At 57.3% G+C, this 23,720-nt stretch overlaps 1 protein-coding gene across 1 annotated transcript in view; it reads left to right on the top strand.

Moving 5' to 3' along the window:
- Positions 1-23,720, top strand: part of CDH4 (cadherin 4) — a 551,768-nt gene that overhangs the window by 473,169 nt on the left and 54,879 nt on the right. Inside the window, exon 4 of the mRNA XM_034641573.1 lies at positions 17,723-17,878. Coding sequence (XP_034497464.1) covers positions 17,723-17,878 — 156 coding nt within the window. The remainder of the gene's footprint in view (positions 1-17,722; positions 17,879-23,720) is intronic.

The following is a 23,720-nucleotide window of genomic DNA, read 5'->3' as shown; positions in this document are numbered from 1 at the left end:
CACAATTGCCTGCACAAAAATTTGATTTTTTAAAATAGCTTATGAAAAGCAGCAGTACAAGCAATTCTCAGCTATTTGAGAGAATCAGATAACTTGGAAACGTGAACGAGGAACACACATGTACATTTGTTTGGGACTGCATTGTGCTGATCTTTAATAGACCATTTTTTAATGGAAGCTTATTTCGCAAGGGCTTTTCCCGAAGTAGGTCGTCCAGAGCAACCACGGTATGATACGGGCTCTTTTGGGGGGGGTCAGCAGGATGCTGACTGGTCAGACTGCTTTGGCAGGTGCTGGGTTGACCAGAGCGAAGCAGATATCCTTCCTGTGGGACTTCTCCGGGCCTGTAGCACGCTCCCACCTGGTGTGCATCTCAGAGGTGTGTGTCTAGGAGGAGCGAAGGAGGGGATGGGTGGTCAAAGCTGAGGGGAGAAGGCCTCGTGGGGCATCCACAGAGGCTGGAGAACAGAGTTACTCAGTGTAGGGGGGCAGCAAGTTCAGGAAGCGGACCTGGGTTGGTGTCAGGTTCGGGGCAAGAAGACCTCTGTTGATCATCTCTGCCCACCTCTTCCCAGCCAGCACTAGATTCTCACAGCCCGAGAGCCCTGGAGCAGGGAGCAAGCTCCCACAGCCTGGGGCCAAGGGCCAGCCGGACCACTGGAGGCAGCCAGTGGAGGCCCACGCTCTCTACCTGACTGCAGAGGCTGGGCCGCACGGTGACCCGCCGGAATCACAGCACCAGCTGATTCCTGGCAGAGGGTCGGTGTCCTCCTGTCTCATGCCCGTGTCCTGGCAAACCATGTGAAACCACCCAGAAATAGGATGGTTATCTTCTAGAACTTGGTTTCCTTCTCCCAATTCAGGTCAAGGCCATTATTGCTCATAACGCTCTGTTGATCACCCGTTGTTGTTTCTGAGCTTAAATAAACTCAGGTTGGGGGGGGGACACCCCAGAGGACGCCACGGTGAAATCCTGCATGCCAGTCCTTGCGGCCACTTCTGGGGTCACTCCTCTGAGCCCGACTCTGAGCCGCAGCACCCCCTTCCCCACCAGGACCTCTCCTCGAGGGAAACAACCTGCTACACCCTCCCCGAATCCTTCCTTCTCATCTGGTAAATCTTTTTTTAAAAAGCCATGGGGCGCCTGGGTGGCACAGCGGTTAAGCGTCTGCCTTCGGCTCAGGGCGTGATCCCGGCGTTCTGGGATCGAGCCCCGCATCAGGCTCCTCCGCTAGGAGCCTGCTTCTTCCTCTCCCACTCCCCCTGCTTGTGTTCCCTCTCTCGCTGGCTGTCTCTGCCTCTATCAGATGAATAAATAAAATCTTTAAAAAAAAAAAAAGGCATGAAAGAAGAGAACGTATTTTAAAGTTCTCTCTGCCTGGTTACATAAATTATAGTGTAATCATGCAATGAAATGCCGTGTGCTTCCTGAAAGAATAAGGCCCACACCTAAGAATTGATACAGAAGGAGCCTCAGTAAGTGAAAAAGGAGACTGCAGAATAACACAACTAGTGTGACCTCATCGATGTCAAATCATGACAAAGGCTCTGACCGAGACTCGTACTGGTATCCGTGCCCCTTACCTGCACCTGCACCTGCACCTGGACCTATAACCACCTGGACCTACCCCTGGGCCTGTAACTGCACCTGTCCCTATACCTATACTTACCCTAGAGCTGTACTTACACCTGTGCCTGTACCTGTCTAGGCTTGGCCTGGGCTGAGGTCAGCCGTGGAGACATCACTGCCCAGAGCCCCCAGCAGCCCCCGGGGAAGGAGCCCACAAAAGGTTCTGCACAGAGGGGTCCTCGGGGCGGGGCTCTGAGCAGCAGGTCCTTCCAGCCCCGCCCAGAACAAATCTCCAAGTGCCAGGGCCGGCCCCCACCTCCCCAGGGAGGCTTGGAGCCTGGCATCAGCCAGACGTTTGTGTTTACTTTATCTGAGCAAATTAAATCCTCCCTGAACTGCAAAATTGCCCCCCCGAAATAAAGAGCGTGGGGGTAAGTAGGAAGCATAAGAGGCTGTATTTCGCTCTGAGTGAGGTGTTTGCAGGCTGGTGGGCTGCGGGCACACAGAGCTGGTGAGCTGGGGCAGAAAGGGACGGGAAACTGTTAGAATTGGGGGGCTCCCTTTAATTGGCGGGGTTCAGGGTGCAAAAGCTGCTCACTCGTGGTTTTCTGAGGCATAGGAGCTGGTCCGCCTGTGTGGGCTCCTCCTGCTTGTTCCACTTGTCTTTGGAGGAACCAAGAAAGACAATTCAGCAACTCCCGGTCACCGAGACCACCAGCTTCCGGAGGTGGCCGTGGGATAGCTCCTGTCCTCACCTCCAGCTCATCAGGGTCCCCAAGTAAGATGAGAGAGGAGGTGCTTCTGGGCCCTTCCTTCTTCACCTCCAGGCAGAGCCAGGTGAGCTCAGGGTTGGGACGGCCCACCAGTGTCCCCCGGGACACTGGGCTGTGTCTGGAGACACGTTCAGCTGTCACGCTGTGGGGTGGGGGTCATGCCGTGGGATGGGGGTGCCGCTGGCAGAAGCCAGGAACGCTGCTCAGCACCCTGAATGCCCAGGACGGCCCCCCACAATAGCGAAAGATCCAGTGCCGAGGTTGCTAAGTCCCGGTCTAACAGGAAGGTCTGGCAGGCTCCCCAGGCCTGTCTGTGGGTTCACCACCCAGCCGCTGGAGTNCAAGTGCCAGGGCCGGCCCCCACCTCCCCAGGGAGGCTTGGAGCCTGGCATCAGCCAGACGTTTGTGTTTACTTTATCTGAGCAAATTAAATCCTCCCTGAACTGCAAAATTGCCCCCCCGAAATAAAGAGCGTGGGGGTAAGTAGGAAGCATAAGAGGCTGTATTTCGCTCTGAGTGAGGTGTTTGCAGGCTGGTGGGCTGCGGGCACACAGAGCTGGTGAGCTGGGGCAGAAAGGGACGGGAAACTGTTAGAATTGGGGGGCTCCCTTTAATTGGCGGGGTTCAGGGTGCAAAAGCTGCTCACTCGTGGTTTTCTGAGGCATAGGAGCTGGTCCGCCTGTGTGGGCTCCTCCTGCTTGTTCCACTTGTCTTTGGAGGAACCAAGAAAGACAATTCAGCAACTCCCGGTCACCGAGACCACCAGCTTCCGGAGGTGGCCGTGGGATAGCTCCTGTCCTCACCTCCAGCTCATCAGGGTCCCCAAGTAAGATGAGAGAGGAGGTGCTTCTGGGCCCTTCCTTCTTCACCTCCAGGCAGAGCCAGGTGAGCTCAGGGTTGGGACGGCCCACCAGTGTCCCCCGGGACACTGGGCTGTGTCTGGAGACACGTTCAGCTGTCACGCTGTGGGGTGGGGGTCATGCCGTGGGATGGGGGTGCCGCTGGCAGAAGCCAGGAACGCTGCTCAGCACCCTGAATGCCCAGGACGGCCCCCCACAATAGCGAAAGATCCAGTGCCGAGGTTGCTAAGTCCCGGTCTAACAGGAAGGTCTGGCAGGCTCCCCAGGCCTGTCTGTGGGTTCACCACCCAGCCGCTGGAGTGATAAGACTCAGCTACCCCTTTTCACCCTCCATCAAGAGATGCCGAGCCAGCTTCTGGGTCCTCATCACCACCCCATCCGGTCCCCACAGCCATCAGCATGGCCAGTGACACAGGCCGTGCTGCCTCCCTGGTCCTTAGTAAGCAAACAGGAGGTTTCCACAGTGAGGAAAGGGGACACCCAGGTTCCCAGCAGGCCAGTCTGTGTGAGGACTTCAGGCTGCCTCCCCACCCTGCTCACAGGCCAGCTGTGTCCATAGACCAGGAAGCTGTGCTGGAACCTTCTGAATAATGGCTACTGCGGCCTACCGCCCCCCCTTCTTTTATGGCGTAAAATACACACAACATAAAATTTACCCTTGATGGCATTTAGTACATTCACAGTAAATGCAACCATCACTTCCATGTAGTTCCAGAATGTTCCATCATCCTAAAAGCACTCAGCCCCCACTGCCCTTCCCCAGCCCCTGGCAACCACGAATTCACTTTCCATCTCTAGGGATTGGCCTATTGGGGACATTTCGTGTAAGTGGAATGACATGATAGGTGGGCTCCTGTGTCTGGCTTCTCTCACCAAATACCGNCCCGGGACACTGGGCTGTGTCTGGAGACACGTTCAGCTGTCACGCTGTGGGGTGGGGGTCATGCCGTGGGATGGGGGTGCCGCTGGCAGAAGCCAGGAACGCTGCTCAGCACCCTGAATGCCCAGGACGGCCCCCCACAATAGCGAAAGATCCAGTGCCGAGGTTGCTAAGTCCCGGTCTAACAGGAAGGTCTGGCAGGCTCCCCAGGCCTGTCTGTGGGTTCACCACCCAGCCGCTGGAGTGATAAGACTCAGCTACCCCTTTTCACCCTCCATCAAGAGATGCCGAGCCAGCTTCTGGGTCCTCATCACCACCCCATCCGGTCCCCACAGCCATCAGCATGGCCAGTGACACAGGCCGTGCTGCCTCCCTGGTCCTTAGTAAGCAAACAGGAGGTTTCCACAGTGAGGAAAGGGGACACCCAGGTTCCCAGCAGGCCAGTCTGTGTGAGGACTTCAGGCTGCCTCCCCACCCTGCTCACAGGCCAGCTGTGTCCATAGGTTTGGGGACTTGTACATAGACCAGGAAGCTGTGCTGGAACCTTCTGAATAATGGCTACTGCGGCCTACCGCCCCCCCTTCTTTTATGGCGTAAAATACACACAACATAAAATTTACCCTTGATGGCATTTAGTACATTCACAGTAAATGCAACCATCACTTCCATGTAGTTCCAGAATGTTCCATCATCCTAAAAGCACTCAGCCCCCACTGCCCTTCCCCAGCCCCTGGCAACCACGAATCCACTTTCCATCTCTAGGGATTGGCCTATTGGGGACATTTTGTGTAAGTGGAATGACATGATAGGTGGGCTCCTGTGTCTGGCTTCTCTCACCGAATACCACCTTTGTGAGGTTCAGGCCACGTTACAGCAGGAATTGGTGCTTCATTCCTTCTTAGAGCAAAACAATATCCCGTCATGTGGACGGTCACATTCATCCATGGATGGACAGCAGGGCCGTGGCCGCCTCCGGCCACCACGAACAGTGCTGCTGTGGCCACTGGTGTCCAAGCATTCTCTGACCACCTGTCTTCGGGTCTCGGGGGGTTTGCGCGGTAGAATTGCTGGGTCCCGTGGTGACTGTTTCCCTTTTGAGGAAACGCCAGTCTGGCTTCCAGGTAGTCCGTGGGCCTCCCGTTGAGATGGCTGGCCAGGGAGTGCTTCCCCACCAAGCATGTTCTGTGGACAAGCCACAGGGGCGGCCTTGGGCTCCAGGAGCCCTGAGGAAGCACCCCCAGTGCCGACAGCCATCAGCAGGACACACTGCTGGATGAGAGGGGCGCCTTGCTCCTGCTGTGAGAGTGGCCACGCTCAGAGGTTTGAGGGTTGATGGCTCTGCCTTTCAGGGGCCCAGCACGACCCTCTCCCCACACCCAGTCCTGTCGGACCAGGGGCAGAGCCCACTTTCTCTGCAGGCCCCAGAAGCAGGAGGAGGACAGGGCTCCCTGGGCTGCATGGCAGGGATGCAGTGAGCACTCAGCTCAGCGTGTCCGGCAAACAGACCCAAAGTCCCCTTAGATGCTCGTGGGAACCCTGAGTCCTTGAGCTCTACAGCTTTCCCCTGCCCACGCAGAGCAGGAGCAAGGCCCCTCGGCACCCTGGCAGTAGTCGCCAGAGTTAGGGTGCATAGTGCAGGGAATGCGGTACAGAGATGCCCAAGGCATGGACCCTGGCTTGGAACATGAATGAGGGACTCAGGCAGTCGTGGCAAATGTCCCCCAGGGGCTGGGGGACCCCACTCCGAAGCGACAAGCATGTTGACCACCTGCTCCCTGAGAATGTGTATGGACACGGGGCACCTTTGCTCTTGGATGGAGACTTCAGCGCTCCTGGGGCCCCTTTGAGCAAGAAGGGTGGTGCCACGGGGAAGTCTTGGCCCCGTGTTCCTCCGGGTGCAGGACGCACTCTGGTCATCCCGCCTGGGCGGCCCTCAGGCTCCTCGCTGTCGCTCCTGCCAAGCACAGGTCTAGAAGCCCATGTCTGCTAACGGGGTGCGGCACCAAGGACATGGCCCTGGAAGCTCTGTCTCTTGCACAAAGCCTTCCTGGCGTCCCCGAGACCGGCATGGGTTCCCGTTCCTCCCTGTGCCCCAGACAGCCCAGGCGCTGTTGAGTGGAGACCAAGCGGAGAGGGGTTAGAGCTGGCAGCCCCAGATTCGCAGCCCGGCCCCCCTCCCTGACCTTAGTGTCTCCATCTACGGTGGGCTTGGCCCTGACTCTCCTGGGGCTGTTGCAGGGGTCAGTGAGGGGAGGCACGCTCCCATGCTCAGGGTGGGCCCGGCGCCGAGCAGTCACCCCAAGTGCACCAGGGAGAAAAGAGAAAAACCAGCAGATGTGGACTGAGGCGTCGCCTCGGAGAAGGGCCCTGCTTCTCTGTCTCACGGAGTGGGTCTGCGGGGAGGCAGGGGGTCTCTGCAGCCCTGTTCACCCACCCGCTCGCCGGGCCTTTCTAGAGCATCTGGTGCCTCGGGAGCTCTCCCAGGTGCTGGCACACACGCGGCGTTAGGCCCCGGCAGAAGGGAAGCGGGAGATAAGTAAGGCAGCACGCGCTCCAGGTGGTAATGAGTGTTTCCAGATGATTCTGCAAGAGGCAATTGAATAGAGCGACTCAGGGCAGGGCAGTCATGGAGGGCTGCTTAGGGAGGTGGTGTTGGTCGGAGATCCGAAGGCTTCGAAGGGCAGGGAGGGGAGGAGCCATTGGGAAGAAGGATGAGTCTCGAGCTTTCTAGAGACGCTGCTGTGAGCTCCTACGGGGACTTCTCTGTGGATGGGGTTTGCTTTGAATCCTTCCTCCCCAGTCCCTGCCACGGCCTCATGTGTGCAGTCCCCTCGAGTCACCGGACAAACCTGTCTGCCGGACGCTTCTTCCCCCGGCCCAATCACACTGGCCCAGCGCCCCCAGGAATGCACAGCCCTCCTGCAACTGAGGATAAAGAGAAAGTGGGATTTCAGTTAGAAGGGTGAGTCACGGTGATGGTGGAGACCCAGCCTCCATTTCAGGCTGACTTCCCAGCCATGTCTTTTCAAGGCAGGCAGTTCTTGGGGGGCCGTAAAAACTTGGGGGGAGAGTCCCAGGGCACCTGTTTCCAGCACCGCGGCTCAAATCCCTGGATCTGAGGAGAATGCCCCCCCCAGTCACATGTGCCCCTCGTTCAGGGCAGAGTAAGACTGTCCGCCAGCAGCCAGGCCTGACGCTCGTGACTGGGCTGTGCTGGCCTGGCATTGTGAGGCTGCCAGCGTGGCAGCAAGAGCTCCGCACCCACATCTTTTATTAATACCAGCTTCTCACTCGCTTCCCCATTCTGCCATCTTTGCCTGCCTTACGCGACGAGTCACTGAGCTCATTAGACTGGGGCCACCCACACAGCAGTGCGCTCCCCTCCTCGGGACCCCAGCCCACCCTGCAACCCCCACCTTCCCTTCCTCCTCGGGACCCCAGCCCACCCTGCAACCCCCACCTTCCCTTCCTCCTCGGGAGACCCCAGCCCACCCTGCATCCCCCCCCACCTTCCCATCCTCCTCAGGACCCCAGCCCACCCTGCATCCCCCCCCACCTTCTCATTCTCCTCGGGACCCCAGCCCGCCCTGCACCTCTACCCTCCCCTCCTCAGTACCCCGGCTCAGCTGGCACGCCATCCCTGCTCCCCAGCGTGGCCCCTCTCCAGGTCCCTGGAGCAAAGCAAGAACTATGGAGAATCATCCCCTTCTCTGCACCGTAGTGGCACTTGGAACTCCAAGTGGGAGTTGGAGTATGGGAGTAATGGGAGCAAGGTGTCGCTGCCACTCGGTGCCACCCATTCTGAATCCTCGGGCCCCTCAGGCATTTGCCATCACCCCCACGAAGGCTGGGGGGCTGTTGGCTTCCAGATGGTCATTGAGATGCAGCACCAGACATGCAGGGCCAGCCTGGGAGCCGCCAGCCTGGGCGGAAGTTTCTGGAACACACCTGGCATCTTGCTCCTCCTCCCAGCTCGACGTCACTGGGGGGACCTCCTCGCCCACGCTCGGTCACACATGGAGTGGCTGGTTTCTGCTGCTATCCCCAAGCCTGGCAAGGCCGCCTGTTCCAATCCCCAGCCGTGGCTGCTGGATGCAGGATTGGAGGGAGCCATTGGGGAAGAGGCTTCTCCCCTGTTGAGACAGACCGCACAGAGCACCACACCCAGGTCTGGGGAGGACACCTGGCTTTGGACCCAGCTCAGGTGCTTATGAACCAGGTGGTCTTGGGCAAGTGACTTCGCTTCTCTGTGCCTCAGCTTCCTCGTCTGTAATGGGCAAGGGTCTTGGCACAGCTTGTAGAGTTTTAGCGGTGAGTAAATGAGTCTCTGCGGGTGAAGTGTCTTGCCTGGCGCCAGAGTCCTCGTTACAGAAGAGCATCAGCTATCGTTACTATGATTACGTTTCCACGCCCCGCATGCGCGGCACTGATACTGGGGCGGATGCTGTCCCTATGCTAGTGTTACTGTCAGTCTCCTCCCGACTGCTGGGTGGCTCGGCTGATAGGCTGTGACCGTGGAAGGGGGAGGGACCACAAATGGAGAGAACCCGTGAGTCCGAGTACGTGCTGGGAGCATCACTTGAGCCATGATCCAGCTGTGCCTGAAACCCACACCACTGCCAGGCGAGAGTCAGTACATTGCCTCTCTGCTTGAGCCAGTTAGAGTGGGATTTCTGAGACTTGGCACTGGACCGGGTTCTAATACACTGTGGTATCAAGGGAGCAGAATGAACCCCCTTCACTGTGGCCCAGAGCCTCAGCCTCGTCTGATAGTTCAGCCTCCTGTCCTTTGGTTTGTTCAGTCATCCACCTCCGGTTTGCGGTGTCTGTGTGTCTCTAGAATGCTGGGCTCTCTGGAGAAGACATTAAAACACCCGGCATCATTATCGGTAAAGTCTAATACTCAGCCCAGATTTATGACAAAGTGTTCAGTCCGCATGATTTGCAATGCATAAACTCAGCAAGGCTCAGCAGTCGGCCCTCACTAAGTCAGTATTCAGCCCTAAATTCACAAAGCACAGTACTCAGCTGCCATTTATTGGAAAAGCCCAGTACTCATCCCTCAGCACTGGCCAAACAGTACTCATTACTGACTAAACACAGTACTCTATACTAACATAGCACAGTACTCAGTACTGAGAAAGCACAGTACTTAGCCCTCATTACGAAGCACAGTACTCATTACTGACTAAGCATAGTACTACCTTGGTACTGACCAAACATGGTACTTAGTACTGGATAAGCACAGTACTCTGCCATCAGTATGACAAAGCACATTACTCTCCCCTGGGTACTGACTAAACACCATATAAGATCCTGAATAATCATAGCACTCAGCCCTCAGTACTGAGGAAGCACAGTACTTAATCCTCATTCCTGAATAAACATAGTACTTAGTGCTGACTAAGCACAGTGCTCAGCCCTTGGAACTGACTACACAGAGTACTCAGCCCTCAGTACTGCATACCAGTCAGACACAATACAGATCATCACCGGCCATCTCTCATATGCTCTTGACCACCACTCTGCAAGACCGGCATCAGGATCCCATCTCCAGACAAAGACCAGACAACAAGAGGGCAAATGACTTGACCAAGGTGGAGAGCTGGAGAGGAGGCGAGGGCCCCTGTCCTGTGTCCCTGTGGAGCCCTTGCCAGAGGAACAGGATAAGCAGAATAAGGAGGAGATTCTCATGCCAGCAGGAGTCACTACCACTGGCCCAGCTTGGGCGACGGGCCCTCCCTGCAGAAGGAGGAGGCCCTCCCCATTGGCCCACAGGAAGCAAGGCAGGCAGGGGTAGTCCTCACAGACACCCCAGGGCTGGTGGCTGCCTTGTTGCCCCATCCCACCTACAGCCAGCCTCATCCCCCCTCGATGTCCCGAACGCCAGCTCACAGCACACCCCACTGTTCCTCTCCTTCGGGGGCTGGGGGCCGGCCTCCATCCCACTGCTGGGACCTGCCCCTCGGGGCTTGCGCCCGGGGCCTGGGTGCCCCCACCTCCATCTCCCCTCCCTGCCCCACGTTCCCCAGGACTGGATCCTGTCTGGCCTCATTCGTTATCCCCCGCCCGGGGCCAGCACGCCACAGCAGACACGTCCTGTTGTAGTGAAACAGACTGTGTGGGCAGGGCCTCCCAGAGACACGCAGGGAACACACATTAAGTATTCACAAGGCAGAGTTCCGCCCAGAGCCTCGGCCCTTCGTCTGGAAGACCAGAATGACAAGGAGCACGGTGTGGACGACAAACCCGAGGGAACGCCGAGCCCGCCTGTCATGGCATCCGTTCCGTTGAGCCCTGACTTGATCCGACTGAGGCAGAAAGCCCCGAGCAGAACCTGTCTCTCCCATGGACTCTGCTTTCTGTCTTGGGCTCCCTGACAGACGAGGCTCTTCCTGGCTCGAGTCACTGGAAGGAGACTCTCTCCGCTCTGCTTCTGTGCAGACGACAGCCCTTGTTAGCGATCGGGGTCGGGCAGCATCCCGGGAGCCACAGACCTGCCCCAGACCGTTCTGCTCGGAGCTGCCGCGTCTTCCAGGAGGCTGTCCCGGCACCTGCCTCTGACTGGACACCACCCCAGGCCGAGGGCTGTGCGGGTCACTCGATGACCCTCTCTCCTGAGCGTACAGCCTAGTGGGGGACAGAAGGAAGGCAGTCAGCAACAACAAAAATACACAGGAAAAAGCTGGTAATGACAGGGCAGTGAAGACAGTTAAGCAGGGTGTAGCCTGCACCACTGGTACGGCTCAGATCCCTACAGGCCGGTGCACCATGCCCTCCCGCGCTGGGTCCTGCTAACGGTTCACAGCTGGACACCTCCACGGAGGGCTGACCACGCCACACTGGAAGACGCCCGGGAGGGGCCCCCTCACCCTGGGCCGGCCCACAGAAACCAGCTTCCTTGCCCCAAGGCTGGGCTGTCTCTGCTGCAGGACCGCACCCCAGGACAGCGACTACTTCCGCCTTTGGGGTGAGGCTGAGACCAGCCCCCAGCTGACACCATGTCTGCCTTCTCCCTCATGCCCCTTCTCCTCTTCCCAGTCAGTCACTCACATAAGCATCCTCGTCTAGGTCTCTGCCGCAAGGAACACCACTCCGACCCCAGGATGGAGAGGTCAGGGTGGGCCTCTATGGGGAGGTACCATAGGCTGATACCTGAGCACCCCAGGGACCCCACCTCCACTTAGCTCTTACCTGCCCAGTGCTGAGTGAGGGCTCTGCGGACAGCACTGGGGTCAGGCAGGGGTTTGACCTAGTGCAACGGGGAAGCGCCCAGCTTCTGAAAGCAGAAAGAACATGCCGGGAGGATCTTGGGCTGCTAAGGACAGGAAGGGAAGGCGGACCCACCAGGCGGTCCCAAGACTCTGGGTCTTGACACCAAGATGGCACTGTGGTGGTGGAGGGGCCCCAGCCAGATTTTCCACCTTGACTCCTTGTTTCAAGATCCACGTTTGGGGAACACCTGGGTCTCTCAGTTGGTTAGGCATTCAACTCTTGCTTTGGGCTCAGGTCACGATCTCAGGGTCGTGAGATCAAGCCCTGCTTTGGGCTTCATGCTCAGCATGGAGCCTGCTTAAGATTCTCTCCCTCTGCCCCTCCCCCGACTCACGCTCACGCTCATTCGCTCTCTCTCGAATAAACACATTTTTTAAAATTCTTTTAAAAAAAGATCCACATTTGGGAAAGAGAAGCTGATTGGCCCTCTTGGCCCGTGGGCCTGCCTGTTGGCTGGGGGCGGGTAGAGCATGTTGACCGTCTCCCCAGGACCACTCACAATGGGGAACAGTGATCCCCCAAGGAAACCAGGCCTCTGTTCCCAGAACCAGGAGTGGACACAGCCATTCCCATGGCCAGCAGCAGGATCTTGTGTAACCCCACACCGCGGATTAAGTAGCTCCCTGTCTTCATTAATTTGGTGCAACCTGAAGGGCATTTCTGAGAAGCATCTCATTCACTCTTCCCCACCAGGCAAATTTTGTAAGAACATATTCATGGCTTTCATTAGTATTCATATGACTTTGAGGATTTTTTCATGATTTGTCAAACTCAAAGGAGTCGTGAATGGTACTGTGTCATAGTGTCACTGTTACACAACAAATGCCTTTTCCTATCACATTCTGGGTTTTTCTGCTCATTACAAGAACCTAATTGAAATAATTGAAGTCTGGATTTTATCACACATGGAAAATACTTGATAAAATGCAAGAAATGCAAACATCTTCACGGCCTCGTATGGTGATGTTCTGGAGTCAAGGGAGAGTTGGGGGAAAGTAAGAATCCTCCCTCGCCCGCGGCCCAAGTTTGTCCCGTTAATTTGATGAAAACTGTTTGATCATCGCCAGACCCCGCTCCCTCCCCAGCGTCGTGGCAAAGGGCTCTCATTAAACTTTGCAGCGAGCTGGAAGGGACTCGCGCAGACGTTGGTTACAACTGCATAATCGCTTTCAAGAGCAGCTGAAGTGATGCTCTCGGCCCAGACCTCAGAGTCATGGTGACTTTTTCAAACATGCGCTTCCACTGTCCCTGCACCCTGAGGGAGACCGGCAGCCAGGAGCGTCACGCTGGGGGTCACGGAGACCTCCTAGGCTGCCCCTGTCTGGCACTGCCGTGGGACCCGCATCCTCGGCCTCCCTGGCTGTGTTCAGAGGCTCCTTAGGAAGGCAGGTGACTCCACTCTTGGTCCCCAGTTACTTGTGGAACCTTGTCTCACCCTGTGCCTCTCTGGTCCTCGGTGCCCCCTTATGCAGAATGGACTGGATAAGGTGGTCGGGTCGGGCTGGACGTTCTGGGATCCCTCTTCAGGGATCCCTTAAGGAGCTCCGGGATGGGGCGGAGATTCCTGCACGGCTAACAGTGGAGACTTCTGTGGAATAAGGACCTGGAGGAGGAAGCCCTGATTTGGGCAAAGACGAACTCAGTCAACCCTGCCATGCTGGTGGGCAAGGAGGGAGCACGCCCCGCTGTGTGCCAGCCCCTCCCCCAGCCTCCACAGGTCCTTCCGGAGGCCTATGGAAGGCAGAGGTGGCCACACTCCTACTCTGACTCCTCCCCCGCCCCCCAGGCTCCCAGAGGTTTCCACAAGGGCAGGTGAGGGAGCAGCAGAGCTTCCCAGGATCCCCCCTCTTCTGCTCCGGGCTCCACTCTGGGGGAGGTGAGTGGTGACCAAACCTCGCTCCTCTCCCTGTCTCACCTCCCCTGTCTCATTTCTCCGTTCATTCCCTTCCTCCCTCGTCCAGCAGCCAGTGAGGGCCCCAGGTGGACCTTCTCTCTCCCACCTTGGGATCCTTGTGCTGCTGCCTGCCCCTGCCTGACGCCCCCTCAGCCCTCGCTCCCCACATCTGTGCATGCTTGCTCCCTCGTCCTATGGGGCTCAGAGAAGCCCTGTTTCCTCTAGGAAGGAAACACCCTTCTTGCCACCCACCCACCATGGCCTTAGGCTTCCCTTGGGCACCTGGCAGTGACCCTGGCCATCTGCTTCCTCGTCTGCCTGCCCCCTGCCCCCAGGCCGTGTGTCCTAGTTCCGTTTGTCCATCCAGTGTTTACTGAGCACCCCCTGCATGCACAGTGCCAGGCCTGCACACGCCATCCTGGCAGACCAAGCCTGCCCTATGCGTGTTCCTCTGGCCCAGAGAAGAGCGCCGACTGTCCTTAGTACTCACATGGGAAGGGAGGAAGGACAGGCGAACGTTCATGCAAGGCAGACAGGACAGCAGACACACACAGCCTGAGGTGACCTGATTCTCTGTCGGCGTGAGAACCAAGAAGCCCCAGCAATCAGAGCTGGGGCCCCACCGCGGCCACACGGGAGCTACAAACACATCTAGTGAAATCGTTCTCTTACCTCTGGGCTCTGGTGGGAGTCGAGTGTTAAAAGAAAATTGCCTCTCTTGGCTAGCCGCAGCCACGGCTGAGCGTCGATCCGCCTGCCTGCATCCTGCACAGTCCGGGGCCGACGGGGTGGGCACAGCTGCCATCATGATTCAGTGCTTCTCAGGGGTTGGAGAAGTGGGGACCACGGCAACTCAGAAGTCCCAACAGGTAACGAAAATGAGGGTGTGCAATCTGTTTCCCTGGGAAAGGCTCCAGGTTTAATCCCAAACGAGGAGAAAGAGCTGGAACACTTCACTGAAGACTTACACCCTCACAGAGAGCTTGAGCCCAAGGACTTGGAAGCAGCTTTGAAATGTTAGGACAGGAGTCCCGGGGAGGCCACACAGCGGCCAGGCAAGGCCCTGAGGACACAGAGCCAGCACCTTCCAGGACGCCGGGTGCAAAAGGGGAGGGAGGATCCAGCCGCATGTGCGGCAGAAGTCCCCGAGTGAACACAATCGCCCGGCACCATAAGTTACTTTAATGTAGACGTCACTTTAAACTAACCTCTTACCATCTGTTCTGTCCTTTAATAACAAATGCAAAAGAGCATAATTCTCCGTGGCATCGTAAAAGTGAGGTGGGTGATGGAAATGCCTGTCTGTGTTCTTTATTCATGGCCCTATCGTATGCTGCTGTGATGTTTTTCTCATTTTCCAGACACAAATCAAGGGGAAACTGCTCTCCCCTGATCTGGTGAATTCATTTGTACAGTATTTCTTCTTAATGTGGTAAACTGTGGGGGAGCTCAGAGCATCCCGAGCCAGTGCAGAGTCCCGGACATGCACACAGAGCGGCACCCGGGGAATTACGCAAAGGCCCCCGGTGGTCAAAATGTAATCAGATTCCTTTGCAAAAAATAAAACCTCTTTAAATAAGTGGTGGGTTCTTCTCAGTGGTTTCATAATTAAATTTCCCCATGAAGGATGGGCAGTCTGGTGCCGTGCACCAGAACACGGCAGAAGTGTGCTGGGCGGGTGGGCTGTGTCACAGCCCCGCCTCAGGAGGACCACCTGGCTCCAACCCAGGGGCCTCCTCTATCCAGTGCAGCTCAGCTACGAGTTTGGGACCTACCATGTACTCCAGTGCAGAACTCACTGACCTTTCCAGAACTTTCTTCACTCCCAGAAGGTAGACTGGTGCTTCGCAGACAGCTAGCCTTGAGTTTTTTCCATTAATTACGCAGGTCCCTGTCTCAAAACGGGGTCTGATCTGCTGTGACTGGTCCCCCACACACCGAGCAAGAGCTCAGGGGCAGGTAGCAGGAGGGCCTTCCTCTCCGGGACCCAGACTGTCCACCACCCCGTTTCCCCGGCGACCACACCTTGGCACCAACTCCCTCCAGTGAGGGAGAAAAGGTGGCTCTCGGCCTCGAAGGGCTGCCCTCCTGTGAACCGACCCCTGGGGCTGGAGCCAGGTGGCCAGAAGAGCACCTGCCCTCCCACAGGGCACGTCTCCCTGGACACGGCTGCCGCGCTGCGCTGCTCAGACACGGCTCTTCTGTCTGACGGCTGATGGGTGATGGGTGATGAAGACAGGGTGCACACCTGTCCTGGGGCGCCCAGCGCTGGTAGCGGGCGAGCAGGCAGGGGGCAGCAGGCATGGGACCCAGCGTGTCATCGCTTGTGGGGGGCAGGGAAGGGGACAGCACGGAATGACGTGTGTCCCCAGCCCTGGCCCTGGCAGTTCGTTCAGTGGCCTTGCCTGAAACCCTGTTGGGTGTGTGCTGCTCAGGGCAGAGCCAGGGANGGGAGGGGCTAAGGGTGGGGGAGGGGTATGTGGGGGGGAGGGGAAGAGTATGTGGAGTGGGGAGGGGGTACATTTCCAAATCATCACCCAAGATGTCTACTCAACTTCTGTCATCTTGCATGGGTACAAACAGACTTCCTTGTGATGAGAACTTCGGGGACAGGCAAAGATGCTGTTGAGTCCCATGAGCTGTGGCCACCTTGGTGTCCGTCTCGTTTCATGACTCACTTACTCCAGACCAGGAAGTGTGCCCCAGTGTCACCTTCACTCACCTTGCCCACCCCGCACCCCCAGGTCTGGCGAGCACCCATCTGTCCTCTGTGTCCATGACCTCGGGGGGCGGGGTCTTCATTCAAGTTTAACTGCAGTCTTGTAATAAAACGTCCGGGCCAACTCTGCTATGTAGAGCCGAGGCTTTCATTGTGGTCCATTTTGTTATAAAATGTTGTTATGGCCCCACCGCTTGATTTCCAAAAAAAAAAAAGAAGCTGTATTTTGTAAAGGTGTGCGGTTGACCCCTGAATGATGCAGGATTGTCAGGGCACTGGCCCTGGCACAGCCAGAAATCCGCATGTTAACTTCTGACTCCCCAAAAACCTAACTGCTAACAGCCCACTGTCAACCAGAACCTTTACCAACAAGATCAACAGTCGATGAACACATATATTGTATGTTATGTGTGTTAACTGTATGTTTACAACAAAGTCAGCTAGAGGAAAGACAGTGTCGTTAAGGAAATCATAAGGAAGGGAAAATACTATACCGTATTTATCAACAAACATCTGTGTACAAATGGACCAGCACTGTCTAAACCCGTGTCCAAGAGTCAACTGTATTCAAAGTTGAATTCCAATCTGTTAGTTTGACCTTATCCATCAGATCTTTTCAATCTCTGTGGTTTATTTTCCCATGGCTCAGAGAAGCCAGTGACCTTGCAGTTGGCGACCCCGTTCCCATCGGGTGCCCCTTATCATTGCAAGAGCTTTTGCTTCCTCTAAATGGAAGATATACATCCTATTTTTTTAATTCTTTATTGAAGTATAATTCACATGCAGTATTATGTTACTCTCAGGTGGACAACACACACCTGAATGTCAGGTAACTAGACAAGTATTTATATTATGAAACACTTGCCACAAGGAGTGCAGTCACCATCTGTCACCAAACTGTACATCTTATTTTTAATTCTACTGTTGTCCTTTTTGTCTCCCAAAGACTAACGTTCTTACCCTGTCACCTGGTCCCCCGGCCCCTGGAGAACACAGAACTGTGAGCTTGTCTCGCTCTTCCTCAGTCAGACCTCAATAACTTCCTCGGGAGCTGGGAGCCAGAGAAACGTTATTAAATTGTTTTTTCAACAACATTCCGCTTCTCTGTGAAAATACTTCTGTGTGTATATAGTGCTGTAGCCATCTTGACAACAGGCTTCAATGTGAAATTCAATGTGAGATCTGTGTCTTCAGGCTGGTCGGGGGCCTTCCTGCCCCTCAGAGACCAGGTCCTGTCCCCTGGTGCCTCCATCAAAGGAGCGAGAAGATGGGACACGGGTGAAAACTTAGGGTGGAAATGTGCCAGGTCCCAGCCTCTCTTCCCGCTGGACTCTGTGGCGTCTGCTCCCTTGTCCCTCCTGCATCTTTCCCCAGTCTGATGGCAGACACTAGCAACGTTTGCGTCAGGGCCGCAGCCATGTCCCACCATCGTTTCCAGTCTTCCTCAGCGGTGTTGGCAGTCTCTACCGTGTGTCCCACGCTCCCTGCAGAGACTTCAACTTGCACTATTGTGTCTTCTCTTTCCCCGTTCCCGGGGGGGCCGCTAGACGTGTAGTCGGTGGCACGCCCTAACTCCCTGACTGCTGACGACCCTTCCAGTTCCCACAGTGGACAAAGCATTGGCTGTGGTCCCAACTTGAGAGATGGCCACGGGCACAGAAATCCAGGGTGGGGTGAGCGTAAGTTGAGGGAGCGTGGCCCCTGCTCCCTGTGGCAGGCTGACAGGTCTCTTCTCTTGCTCCTCCTCCCAGATCCGGTCTGACAAAGACAACGACATCCCCATCCGGTACAGTATCACGGGCGTGGGCGCCGACCAGCCCCCCATGGAGGTCTTCAGCATCGACTCCATGTCTGGCCGGATGTACGTCACCCGGCCCATGGACCGGGAGGAGCGGGCCTCCTACCACGTGAGTACCTCCTACCTTCGGAGGGAGAACGCGGGCGTGAGCTGCACTGGACTTGGCCTCAGGGCTGGGCACCACCCTGGGGTGGCTCATTCTGTGCACTCAGGTGGGCCCAAGACATTGCACCTCTAGCACGTCCCCGGACAAAGCCAGCAAGGTCTGGACCACACCGGAAGGACGCTTGGTCTAGAAGCTCTGGAACCACGTGTGCTCCCAGGATCTGGTTACTCCTGATGGGAGAGGGGTTGCATGGCTGCTGGGACACTCGGGCCCTTTTCCTAAAGCCGGCTCTGTCAGCAGCCCCATCCTCCACTGCTCTGGGATAACGCTCCTGCAGCAGCTCCATCTCGGAGAAACAGACCTGAAAATCTAGGTTGTGGGGCTTGGCATCCAGGGCCTCCTGGCTCCTCTCCTGCTGGGGCTCACTGGCGCGGTGGCCCAGGCGAGGGGTCTCGGAGCTCAGGTGGAAACAGCGGGGTCTCGTGTCCTCCAGCCTAATGGCCAGTCTCCTGTCCGGGCCCTGCCTCCTCGTCCGCACCAGCTGGAGGTGGTACGAGCTGGAGGCAGCAGTGAGGACCATGGCCCCCTCACCGGGTGGGAGGACTCGGGGGTTAACGTGCGTGAAGCATGGAGGGCAGAACCCAGCGCTTGGTAAGGCCCGTGTGCATGTTTGCAATTGTCATCGTGACAGCTGAACGTCCAGGGCCTCGGCTGTAATTTGGAAATGAAGACCATCATTTGAGAAGAAGGAATTCTCAGCTGCTTGCCCTGATGTGGATGTAATCAGCCCAAATTTCACTTGACTTCAGCCCACGGTGCCGACTATGGCCCAACACACTGCTGCTCCCTGGTCATCTGCTCGGGGCCATCAGGCACCTCCTGGTACTAGTGGGAAGACTCCATGCAGCACGGAGCCATCAGTCTGTCCATACCACATCCCCAGGCCCAAGAACAGAGCCGGGGCCTCCGGGGATGCACACTAGCCATTTACAGAGGGAGGGAGTTGGTGGAAGAGGTTGACCCCGTTGTTGACAATGGTGGCATCCCCCAAGGGACGTCTGACACCCCATCAGAAGTAGGGTGTTCGGCTGATTGGACCTGGGGAAGCCCCAGTGGGGAGGCTGGTCCACCCTCTCTTAGTCACAGGGTTTCCTGTCTCAGACTTGTTGCCCACGTCCCAATGGGTTCAACTGCACAGAGGCTAGTGACATGGATGAGAAAGTTCTGCCCACCCTATGGTTTTCTCCAATAGTACAGACACAGGTATGGAATCAAAGCTCTAGAAATTCCCAGTTCACTAGACCCAAACATCCCTCTACAGAGCAGCTTCCAAGAGATATCTTGCTCATACTTCTAGACTCTTACCTCTTGTGTTTCCCACTTCATCTCACATCCATCCACCCATCCATTCCTCCATCCATTCCTTCCTTAGTCCGTCCATTCTTTTATCCATCTACACATCCATCCATCCATCCATTTGTCCATCCATTCCTTCCTTCATCCACCCACCCACTGATCCATCCATCCATTCATCCCTCCATTCATCTGTTCTGTCCATGCATCTGCCCATCCATCCACCCACCCACTCATCCATCCATCCATCCAGGGAACATTTCTCAAGCATCTAGTATGTCTCAGGTCCTGTGGTTGCCAGTAGGTCTCCAGTGATAACATGATTAAACATGGCCCCACTCTAGGGGAGTTGACCCTGTCCTGGAATTAAGAGGCATCAAAGCCCCTTGGCCTGAAGCCCTTAAGAAAGGCTGTGTCCCCAGATTCTTCAGCTGCCGGACCACAGGCCTTGAGAGGAGTGGGTGTAGATACTGACACCCCTCTGCGTCCTGCGCTAGAGACGCCATTGGAAATGGGCATGTGGCTGCCATCCTGACTGCCTCTCAGACCGTGGGAGCCAGGGTCAGGGAGAAGGAGGTACAAGGAAAATAGATTGTGTTGTTAGCTGGTTGGAAAAACCAGCATCCCTTGGATGCATGAGTATCTAAAGGAAAATCATCATATCTTTTCTGAGCCAGGCTGATGATTTTGTTCACGGGGCTAGGGAATGTGGAGGGAACATGCAACATAGGGACCCGGGGAGCAGGTGGCCGCTGACACTCGGGCGCACTTGGCCGCTGGCTTCCAGGCAGGCAGTTCCAGGGGTGCCTTCCCCCGAAGGGGCTCCCGGGAGCCTTCTCCCAGGCACTGGTGAAATAAGGCGTGGTCCTTCCCACACCAAACACTTACCAGGGGCCAGACAGTGGGGACGGACCACCCCTCCTCCCTTCCCTTCTCTCTCCCTCCTGCCCTGTGGCCGGTCTACCCTCCCAGAGTCACCTGCCCCTTCTAGAATGCCTTGTTCCAGGCATTTGTGCCCCGGAGTGTAAGGGGATGCTCAGCCAGTGGTTGGGGATGAGCAAATGTTTCCAGCAAGTGAGAAGAAAAGGAAGGGGGGCTGCTGGCTCGCAGCCTCGCCCCCTGGTCAGGGCTCCCTCTGCCCTGCAGTCTTCATCCCTGATTACCCGATGACCTCGAGAGCCCCCTCTGGCATCGAAGGCTTTGTCTCCGAACTGCCCCACAGGGAGGTCACTTGCTGATGCCCATGTTCACCTCGTTTAGGATTAGACAGATCTGCCTTTAATTATCACGGTGGCTTAGATAGAGCCCCTCCTCCTGGGCCTAGGAGCCCCACGCTTCTCCAGAGGCCTGACAGTGGGCCTGGCCCCAGGCGGCTCTGGTGTCTGCTGGAATGTCACACGGTTGCTTCAGCGGTTTGGGGACGGGGAGCTCTCAGAGGGGCACCTCTCCTGCCTTCCTTGGGGCTCCAGCGACCCCTGCTGTCCCCAGTATGGGTGCCTTCTCTGGCTGTTTCTTTTAATTTTTTATTATGTTATGTTAGTCACCATACATCTGGCTGTTTCTTATGGACCTTCCAGACTGAACGAAAGCCTTTGTCATAAACCCTGGGCCAGGCTGCCCTGCGGTGCCGGCCGCTCTGCGTGCCACGGCCCTGTTGAACCGGGCGGGAAGGGACGCCCCGGGCTGGGCCCGGCTCAGCTCTTGAGGTCAGGATGGCTACAGAGTCCAGGTCCCAGTGCAGAATGAAGTGGGGGGCTCTCATCTGGACTAAGGATTTCAAGACAGTGACAGCAGAGCATTTAACCACACACGGTCCCTCCCGAGCATGGGGCCCACGGGCTGCACGGTCTCAGGCTGTGAAACCGGCCCTCTCTGGGGACGGGCAGCGCTGGCGCGGTGTCAGCCAAGCCTGATTCGGAGGACGCGGCCCCAGCGCCTGCTGACTGCAGATCTACCCGAGAGAACCCACACTGAGTGGGAAGACTCTCCCTCTCATTTTATTTTAATTACTTTTGAAACCTTGAGCTCAAAAGGAGACCTGCTTTTGGTGTTTCTGGTGAACGGCTTCTCAGCATTTCACACCAAAGTGAGCCCTGGAAGTCCCGGCTCCCTGGTGAGGGTCCGGCTCAGCCCTCCTGCTGCCCGCCGGAACAACCGGGGCCGCCGCCGGCCGACACGGTTCAGCCCAAGGCGCAAGGCCACTCCAGGGAGTGAGTGTCACCTACTTGCCTCCTGCTCACGGGCAGGATTGTCGGTCCACCAAGTGTCGAGGCAGCGGCCGGCGTCCTGCACAGCGGCCTAGCCCTCGTGCGCCTCTCACGCTCACCTCCATTTCTGTTTGTTCCTTTTGCCCGATGTGACTCCGCCTCGCTCAGCACCCGTTCTGCCCAGGACATGCGGGGCATCCACAGCTCCCTCAGAAAACTGGGGGCCACGGGCTGGCAGTCCCCAGGGATCTGGAGTGGCCTGCTGGGCCTGGAGGAGAGGCCGCCAGCCCTCTCCAAGGATGCCTGCAAGCCACAGCCCCTCCTCACCCAGGCCGGCCGGAGAGGAAGCAGGGAACTTTGTTGTGGGGGACCGTCCACCTGTCTCTGCACACTCGGCTCCATGTCTGGGCCTCCGGGCGACCTGCTCTCCTCCAGACACTCGGCACACGTTCCTTCTGTCTCCCGCCACGTGCTGAGCTTCCATCTCGGGAGATGAGAAATCCAGCTAGGCCGCTGTGTATTGAGTGTTTCCTGCTCACTCGTCGTGAACCAGGAAACGTTCTCCACGGGGCTGCCCCCCTCAACCTCCTCAGACCCCATCACAGAAGCGAGGACGGTCTCCCAGGGCCACCCCCGGCTGCCACCTCCAGCGGTGTGACCCCTAGCCCCCATGAGGTGACAAGTCGGCAGGACCCAGATTGGAGGAGCGGCCAGATCCATTTGCCGAATTCTGGAATGAAAGCTCGTGTTCCGTCTTTCAGCTCTCTGTCCCACCGTGGTGAAGCCCTCGAGGACTCCCGTCTTCCCCAGGGCGGGGAAGCCACTCTAGGCCATCCTCACCCCTCTCCGAAGACTCAGGCGTGAGCCCTTCTCAGGGCTGCCCCCTCATAGGACACCCACCAGAGCCTTCGGGGCAGCTGGGCCAGCCTTCAGTGTTAGCTCCCTCTGCTGAGTAACAAGCCAGCACAAACTTAGCGCTTAAAATCACGCCCATTTCCGGGCTCTTAGGTCAGGAAGGCCAGTGGGCTCTGCCTTGGGATCTCAGAAGGTGGAAATCAAGGTGAGGCCTACTGGAGGCGTCTGCTTCCTGCTCATCCAGGTTCTGGTGGATCCAGATCCCCCTTTCCTCACTGGCTGTCAGCCGGGGCCCCTCTCCCCACTCAAGACACCCGCATTCCTTGACACGCGGCCCCCTCCACTCTCAGGCCAACAGCTGTGCCCTGAATCTGCCCTCACTTCCTGCTTCCGACTCCCGTGCACCTGCCAGCCAGGGCAGCACCGTGAGTTCAGAGCCACGAGGCCACCCTGTCCCACCCAGACATTCCCCCCACCGTCTAAACGTAGCCTGCTCACGGGGTGACCCCGCCTTGCGTCCACCTCTAGGGCTCCACACCCCACACCCTCAGGCACTTCGACCACGTCCCCACCTGAGCGCAAGCTGATGGACTGTGACACGGGTCACTCTGAGACCAACAGCACGTCGGCGATCAAATGCACGAAACAAAGAGTAGTCACGTTTGCTTTTGCAGGATGATTCTCTAGAAGGTTCTTTTGAGGGTTCCATAAACAGACCTGCTACTGAGTGTTGCCACTGCTCTCGTCTTGGGCAAATTTCCTAATCTTCCTGCGCCTCACTTGCGCCATCTCTGAAATAGAGATCGGGACAATACTGGTCGCGGGTGCTCATGAACGGGAGGCAGGTACCCCACGCGGGCTCCGGGGGCCTTGCCCAGCCCTGAGCAGGTGCACACCGGTGCTGGCGATGGCAGGATGTCTCCAGGGCCCGCGTGGAGGGCTCTGCGGTCTGAACCTCAGGAGGAGAAGGGCGGCCCGCGGTTCAGACACGAAGCGGAGCGAGCCCCTGAGAGGTGGCAGGTGTGCACTGGTTCCTCCCTGCTCCTGTCCCCACGGAGATGCAACACCAAGCCGCTGAGCTGGTGTTTCTCCATCTCCCTCCCGTGGTGAGAAGGGACAGACGTCCTGCTCACGGCGTTGCAGAGGCAGGAACTTCCTTTTGCATGAGATGCACAGGTTTGCAGGTCACAGAAGGCACCCACGGACGGCTTCCCTGGTGCATCTCGTCTCTCCACCAAGACGGGACCCCCCCCCGAAGCCCACAGCGCATGCCCAGCCTGAGAGGTGAATGGCGGTGGGGAGCCCTGGAGACTGCCCACAGAAGCCCAAACGTCATGGAAAATGTGGGGATGGGGTACGGGTGAGACAGGAGGAGCCCCGCCCCCCCCGCCAGGCCGCCGCCACCGCTGCTACCGACAGCACTGAAGCCA

The sequence above is a fragment of the Ailuropoda melanoleuca genome, chromosome 13, assembly GCF_002007445.2.
Source record: "Ailuropoda melanoleuca isolate Jingjing chromosome 13, ASM200744v2, whole genome shotgun sequence".
In the NCBI taxonomy this organism is placed as follows: domain Eukaryota; kingdom Metazoa; phylum Chordata; class Mammalia; order Carnivora; family Ursidae; genus Ailuropoda; species Ailuropoda melanoleuca.
This window is presented reverse-complemented; position numbering and strand designations above follow the sequence as displayed.